General features: G+C 35.7%; 1 protein-coding gene across 1 annotated transcript; it reads right to left on the reverse strand.

Moving 5' to 3' along the window:
• Nucleotides 1-4,718: 4,718 nt before the first annotated feature.
• LOC134727834 (uncharacterized) lies at nt 4,719-5,822 on the reverse strand. Its single transcript, XM_063592225.1, has one exon. The coding sequence runs from the start codon at nt 5,820-5,822 to the stop codon at nt 4,719-4,721; it is 1,104 nt and encodes a 367-aa protein (XP_063448295.1).
• Nucleotides 5,823-8,282: the final 2,460 nt, after the last annotated feature.

Below are 8,282 nucleotides of genomic sequence, written 5' to 3' on the forward strand. Positions count from 1 at the left end.
GTGCCATGGTTTGTTGTTCGTCCAGAGGTTGATTTTCAACATATATTGTATAAACACCACTAGAACTTCCAACAGAAACATCGTTACAGTCAAGTCCGTTGCTTGTTGGTTTTTGGCTTGTTAGTTTTTTTATTGTTGTGCCATGGTTTGTTGTTCGTCCAGAGGTTGATTTTCAACATATATTGTATAAACACCACTAGAACTACCAACAGAAACATCGTTACAGTCAAGTCCGTTGCTTGTTGGTTTTTGGCTTGTTAGTTTTTTTATTGTTGTGCCATGGTTTGTTGTTCGTCGAGAGGTTGATTTTCAACATATATTGTATAAACACCACTAGAACTTCCAACAGAAACATCGTTACAGTCAAGTCCGTTGCTTGTTGGTTTTTGGCTTGTTAGTTTTTTTATTGTTGTGCCATGGTTTGTTGTTCGTTCGCTTGTTGTGACACTGGTGGTGGCCCTTTCGCTCATCATGGCAATCTGTGTTGTGTTTTCTCTTGTGATTTCAGAGACTCTTGTTTCGTAATCTTCAGTTTCATCTCTGATATAAAAAAACAACGTAAAATAATATAAGAAATTAATTTATGCAGTATGCACTCTTGTGAAAATTTAAAAAAAAATTACTCAGAGACAGCCTACATGCACATGGTTTTGTCCGATGTGAGCTTCTAAATATCAGGGTTTTTCTATTCGATTAAAAATGTCTTGTTTTTCAGTGAGTTATTTTGAATAACCTCATCATTCTGAAAGACTTTTGAAAATGGTTCTCTTATTGTCATGTGGATCTATTATAATATATACACACACGTGCGCAGGTAAAAATGCAAACCACAATAAAAAGACAATGCTTAAATGTGACAAATATTATATAAAGAAAACAAAACTATTCGAATGTCGTCTAAGTATAGTTTATTCATCATCTCCTTTAATTTTATCATAGAAAATTAAGCTTGCATAAAATATATTAATTAAAGTAACGTTACAACTTGGACTTGGTGCTTTTTTCATTTTTACACTTTATTCAAAATGTATTGTTTTCTTTCTGAGATAATTAGTCAGGAAACACAATTTATCTGATAATATCGTGTTCTATTTTGCGACACCAATTTTACATATTTTGATTGTTCTTATTTCCAATTTGATCTTGTGCGTTTGATAAAATGCAGTATATCAGCTTACATGTATTTTATTGTGATGTTTGAGTCCCAATTTTGTGGCCATTTAGAATTTTGTTGGCTATGTCATATTGTCGAAGGATACAAAGATGCCTATGCCATAGTTTGGAGTTTTAAATTTGCACACTTTTATTTAGACGTTCTTTTTTTGTTAAATTGTAAATGTGTTTACGATGTAAAATGAGTCAAATGTAACATAAAAACATTTCATTAAAGAATATGACAACGTTCCGAACAATCGAAGAATTGGTGTATTTTAGGTAAACTTATTTCTGAATTTCGTGTTTACTTATATGTAACTTTTTGTACGAATGTTGCATTTTGTGATGGGATATATTCAGGAAAACAAGCATGGTATAGAAAACATTCTCCAGTGTGTTTAATAAATCCAGAAGAACAACATGATTGATGATGCATACACCACGCGGCACATATAATACTTGATTTAACTTTTCGGACTTCAACAGATGAAAAGTTTGAAGAACACATCTTTAAAGGCTTGTACGCTACAAAACTTTGAGTTTGTTTATCTATTCCGTAGAAAAGTGTGAATATTACACTGCAAATGTATAACCTTAAAGCATTAACCATGATGCTGGACCTGACTGGAATGAAGTTGGATATTATCACATTTTTTCAGTCAATATTTTTGTAGTGATAGTTACTAACAGTTATCAAAGGAACCTGGATTATAATTAAGTACGCCAGACGCGCGTTTCGTCTACATTAGACTCATCAGTGACGCTCATATCAAAATATTTTTAAAGCCAAACAAGTACAAAGTTGAAGAGCACTGAGGATCCAGAATTCCAAAAAGTTGTGCCAAATACGGCTAAGGTAATCTATGCCTGGGAGAAGAAAATCCTTAGTTTTTCGAAAAATTCTAAAAATGACGATTGAAATTTGTGATGATATTGATAGTGATTATTACCAATTAATTTGTTAACAACACAGGCATTATACTTTGTGTAGTTCGATAGTGTATTGTAATATTTTGACTTAAATACAAATACATACCTTGACAACTAAAATGTTTTCCTGTTCCGGAAAATGTTTAACAGAATCGGATCTCAAAACCTTTATAATATTTGTATATAAAGGAAATAATATTTCTATTTGTAGAAAATCTTTTTTGTCAGCCAAGAACATTGTCATTCTATTAGACCATACATTTCTTTAGATCAAAGTAGAATGTTTCCGACAAAAAAATGATCACTAAGATTAAGTGAATATATGAACACAATAAAGATACATACATAATTAAAACAAAATCTTTGTATAACTATCCGTCAAAGTAAGGGTGTCGTGACGGGAACCAACATTGGTCACAAACATCCTTAAATTTTATCTTAAAAAATATTCCCGATTAATAAGATTTTTATAAACATACACTGACGCAAAGGCAAAATTAAATCAAAATGGTGGTATTCTCTGTTACCTTGGAAAGCGATAAAGATTCATTATACTTGACAAAAACTTGAACCAATTAGAAAATGGGGCCAACAACCAAATACAAAGTAAAATTCAGCATATGAAAAAATTCAACACTATGAGTGCAAAGTTCAGGCACAACTTTTTGGAATTTTGGGTCCTCAATGCTCTTTAACTTTGTACTTGTTTGGCTTTATAACTATTTTGATATGTGCGTCACTGATGAGTCTTATGTAGACGAAACCCGCGTCTGGCGTATTAAATTATAACCCTGGTACCTTCGATAACTATTGTTTACTACTATTGGGTCGATGCAAATGCTGATGGAGTTAATCTCCACGAGGTTATCCCAAACCTATGAGTTGGCACTTCTGTATTGACATGAATTATTTTAAAACTTTTTGAAATACTAAGGCTTATCTTCTTCAGGAATATATTACCTAAGCTGTATTTGGCAAAACTGTAAGGAACTTGGTGTCCCGAATGCTATTCAAATTCGTTCTTTATTTTACCCTTTTAACTGTTGTTTTCGTTCGAGCGTCACTGATGAGTCTTAGGAAGAGGAAACGCGCGGGTAACGTTCAAAATTCCAATACTGGTATTCATGACCTTTTTATTTACAAGTCACCTAAGATAATTCCCCTCTGTAAAATATGAAATATCTTGATTATTTATAGCAAAAATCAAAGTAAAGTTAAGTGTTATCAAATTATCAATTAAACGAAATCTATAAGGCTCTTCACTGAGAGTGGCCATAAACTGTTATTTATAAGAATACGGGAACGCGGTCGAGTTCATCTTTCGTAATATCTTTTCCGTGTCTAGCATATTTCCTTAAGTTATACGGTCGCTTACTTTTACATATATTCACAAATTTTTAACACGTAGCATGTAACTCGTAGTAACTTCTTCAATGACGAAAATCTTGATAGATCGATTATTTTCGAAATTCCATTTAATACACACGGTTTTATCTTTTCGCTGTCATCTGTTGTCGTTAACAAAAGAATCTCTTGTTTAACTTGTGGGGTCCATGTAGGCCATCTATTCTCATCCGATATCCACGGCGGTCCTTGCATCCACAAAGTCGATTCTTTGAATTGCATTGATGATATTCCTCGAGTTTGAATGCCGGCTGGATTTGAGTCTGTTGGTACGTATTTCCAATCGTAATTTTGTGTCGTTTCTTTAATTTCTAGTACACGATTCTGAACAAATCTTCCAAATGATTTTAAAGACGAAATCCAGTGCAGAACGATCTGACTGTCACTCCATAGTACTGTGCGTTGTGGTTTTATGGTTTTCGTGAGGTTTTTAGCCATTTGAGCTCCTATTACTGCAGTCATCAATTCAAGCTTTGGTAATGTCATTTTGGCGAGCGGAACGATCCGGTTTTTTGCAATTATAAGAGAAGAAGTGTTTCCTTTACATAAGTAGGCACTGGCTCCATAAGCGCGTTGGCTGGCATCAACAAAGACATGTAATGTGATTTTCTCGTTGCTTTCGTTTTCATTTTGATCGTTGAAATAATGTCGTGCTATTTTCGTATTAACAGTTACATCTCGGATGTCATCTAAAATTTCACACCATGATTTAACTATGTTGCAAGGTAACACCTGGTGCCAATCGTATCCTTCTTTCCATAATGTTTGTATCAGTAGCTTAGCTCTTACGGTCACTGGTCCAAGAATTCCGAGTGGGTCGTAAATTGACGATGATTTCCGCAAAACTTCTCTCTTTGTCGCTTGTGTGTTGTCAATATCTATATGATCTTTTTGTTGCGCAAATGTCAATATGTCTGACATCGCATCCCAACGCATTCCAAGAATTTTCGTCTGGCTATCCTTATCAAGTACGTTTGCCTTTGTAGCTTCGTTGCTAAGTTGATTGCTATTTGACTTCCATGTTCTCAAATTATATCCTGCATTTGTCATGAGTTCTCTAGATTTTTCAAAGAAATTTAATGCAGCTTCTTCCGTATTAACACTTGTAAGTACGTTGTCTACATACAAATCACGCTTGAGTATTTCAACAGTAGCATTTTTAACCGTTGATAAATGTTTCAATAATGTAGCGTTAAGAATAAATGGCGAACATGTCGCTCCGAATAAAATTACCTTGAATCTGTATGTCTCAAGTTCACTCTTGGGGTTGCTATGATCTCTAAGCCAGAAAAATCGGGTGTATCGCGGTCTTCTTCGTTTTGTCCAATTTGGAGGAATGCTTTCTCAATATCAGTTGTTAAGGCGTATTTTCCGTCGCGTAATCTTGTAACAATATCTGTTAACTTATAAAGCTGCGGCGGTGCAGAAGAAAGGCAATCCTTTAAGCTGGGTGATTCTGAATCTTTGCGACAACTGCAATCATATACTATACGTATCGGTGTAGTCGATGAATCTTTTTTCACTGGGTGGTGCGGAATATAATGCACTCGATTAGTAGTCTCATCCGGGTTCTCAACCTTCTCTATAAAACTTCGATTTTCTTGGTCGTTAATAATGTTACCGTATATTTTAAGCATCTCTGGATCTTTAGCAAGTCGGGTTATCACGTTGTATGTTCTCTTTCTGGCGATCATCTCGTTGCTAGGCAACTGCGGATGTTCCTGTTTCCATGGGAACATGGCGATGTACCTATTTTCTTTCAAATTAATGTTATTATCTTGGTAAGTGGTCATTTCTTGTAAGTCCATTTTCGCTTTCACTTCACTGTCCTTTTCTGTTCCTATGGATTCGATTTCCCAGAATTTATGTATTTCAAATTTTTCTAGTCTGTGTGGGGTCAAAATATTCATAATCGATGACGTTGATTGATTATAACTGTTAGTGTTCAATTGTATAGGTCCTGATAGCAAGTATCCAACTTTGGACTGTACAGCGGTTGGTCCGGAACCTCTAATTACTCTGTCTCTAACTATATCCCAATAATAATCGGCGCCAACTAAGACTGATATCTCAAAATCCTCGTCCTGTAAAGCTGGGTGGGCTAACTTCAATCCATTTAAATGCGTAAAACTCGACTGGTTCCTTGCGTAAGTATGTATCGTATGAGCAATCTGTGGTACTATAAGAACTTCAATAGGGATAAGCGTATTCGTTAGACCTTTTATATAGATAGTAGCAATTTGTAAATTTCTAACCTTCTTGTTGGATTCACCGAAACCGGATATCGTAATCGCTTCTTTCTTATGTGGTCTCAGATTCAATAAATCGGCCATCTCTTGAGTAATAAAGCTTTGCTGGGCTCCTCCGTCGAATAGAATATTAGCGGTGTTAAAATGTATCTTGTCATACGTGATAGGTGCTATCGCGGTTTTCAACAATACCTGCGATCTAGCCGATGATGTGGATGAATGCATGCTTGCGACTGCGGCATCGGTATCTGGTTTTAATGTACTGCTATCTTTAGACTTGGTATACAAGTGTGTTTCATTCTTTGAACAAATGCTAGTATGGGGTCGTTTATTACAGTTTTTACACGTTTTGTCGGATTTGCAATCGGCAACTCTGTGATTTCCTAAGCAATTAAAACATGCCTGTTTCTCCTTAACAATGCGTTTTCGATCTTCAATTTCCGTAACAGTTTTACAAGCTAATGGAGCGTGAACTCCTTGACAAAAGACGCACGGCTTCTTGGTTATGTCTCTTTTCCCTTTCTGATTTGCGTAGATGCGATTGGTACCCGTAAAGAATGTTGATGTGGGTGTGTAATTTGGCTCTATATCATCACCATTTACAGACTGACCCGCTTCTTTAATCGTTATCTCATGTTGAATAGCTTGCCGTCACGACGGCAAGATTCAGTGGTCGTCTCAGTGGGCACGTACCATGTTTTCTCGGATATTCCCAGGTAGTTTATTTAATATTATGGGCACTAAAAGGCTTTCGAAAGACTCGTGAGAATCTCCTATTCTTTCAAGGCCACGGATGTAGTTTTCCATGCTGTCGTAGAATTTTTTCAAATGTGTAATATTTGATGTTGGACTAGGAAGGCTGATTAAACTGCATGTATGCTTGTACTATCTTGTGTGGTTGACCGAATCTTTGTTTCAGTACATTTAATGCTTGTACGTAATTTGTGTTAGTTATTTGTAGACCTGCTATGCATTGGGTGGCTTCTCCGAACAGTTGAGATTTCAAGTTTTTAAATTTTTCTGTACATCGTTTAAAGACAGGTTATCGTGTACGGCAGCACTAAACCAATCCCAAAAGGGTTGCCATTCTAACATATTCCCGCCGAACGTTGGTAAATTTAATTTGGGAAGTTTGTGGTACATGCTGGAGTTTGAAAATACGGACGCTGATGTATTTGCGTGCATGAAACTGGGCTGTGGCTGACTTTCTTGATGATTCGTGTAATTAATAAACTCGTGTGCATTTGGGTTTAGCAATGACTTACTTGACTGTTTGTCTGTGATTTCTGATTCCTTAATGATTTTTGAAAGTTTGGTTACGCTCATTTCTATGTCATACGTGTATCTGTCGGCTTCCTCTATTTCTTCGCTCACTTCCTCTTCTGATAGTTCCTCCACAATCTTCTAGTTCAGTTGATCGATCGTTTCCTGCTTCTTAACAATACGTCTTCGAATGGTAGAAAGTTCGCTAACGTCATATTCCTGCAAAAGTTCCTCGGGACTCGGTTCCACTTTCTTTAGCAACTTTGTAAGAACTCCCCAATGTCCAGCTCGTCTGGTTTTCATCTTCGTTGTCGCAGTACTCATCTTTCGTATTCTTCTGTTTTTGTCACGGCACCAATGTTTTGGACGTATCGATAATATAGGCGAGTAAACACAAAAGCGTCTTCAATGTTTCGTATGCTTTACTAGAGTCTAAGATATACAAAGTTACGTCGGCAAGTGACGACGTTACGGGCCTATTGTTACGTCAAAATGGCGGTAAAACGTTAAGCAAATAAAAGAGTATAAAATACTTAACTGAAACTTTAACTCATTCACAACAATCATGCATATGACTGAGAGGTTTGTTATATAATGTACAAGAAAGTTACACCACTTCAGATAGTTTCAGAAATGATATGATGATTTTCCATAAATGCACCAGCTGATGCAACTAAAACTGCTAATATGGCATATTCATACTCTAGAATATAGTGGAAATAAACCATACATCACTGTTGGACGCCATTATTGAAATTATTATTCTGATAAGAATATTCCTCCATGCAGCTTGTAACTATTAACAAACCTATACTGCATAGTAAGCTTTAAAAGACCAGGTATAACAAATGTAAAACAATAAAACTAAAGCAGCCTGATTTATGTACAAAACATTTATGAAAAATAGATACGATATACAGCAACAATTACCAAATTACTGGGTCCTCAATAAGGACAGGTAAATACAGAATGTGGTTGGTTAAACATGTTAGCTGGCACAAAACTCTCCCCTTACACCGGACAGTGTACAGTATGTGCATAATCGCAAATATTGAATATTAAAAAAATTATTGGACATAACTTTTGAAAGTGGCAGGATTAGATAGTGAAAACTTTAGGGTACACACATTATTCAATACTTGAGAAATAGCCGAGATGAATATTTTCACCAATTTGCCATAATATTTGTCTTAACTTCTGCCAAGTTTGCCTCTGTTTTTTTAATTAACTGCCAATAGCGCCTTTGGTGCTTTGATTCTTTCTTTTACATATATCTTTTGG

The sequence above is a fragment of the Mytilus trossulus genome, chromosome 8 (genome assembly GCF_036588685.1).
Source record: "Mytilus trossulus isolate FHL-02 chromosome 8, PNRI_Mtr1.1.1.hap1, whole genome shotgun sequence".
Lineage (NCBI taxonomy): Eukaryota > Metazoa > Mollusca > Bivalvia > Mytilida > Mytilidae > Mytilus > Mytilus trossulus.

Bases quoted from the DNA above. Each gene is read 5' to 3' on its own strand.
- LOC134727834 (XM_063592225.1), bottom strand. From the start codon at position 5,822: ATGGCCGATTTATTGAATCTGAGACCACATAAGAAAGAAGCGATTACG.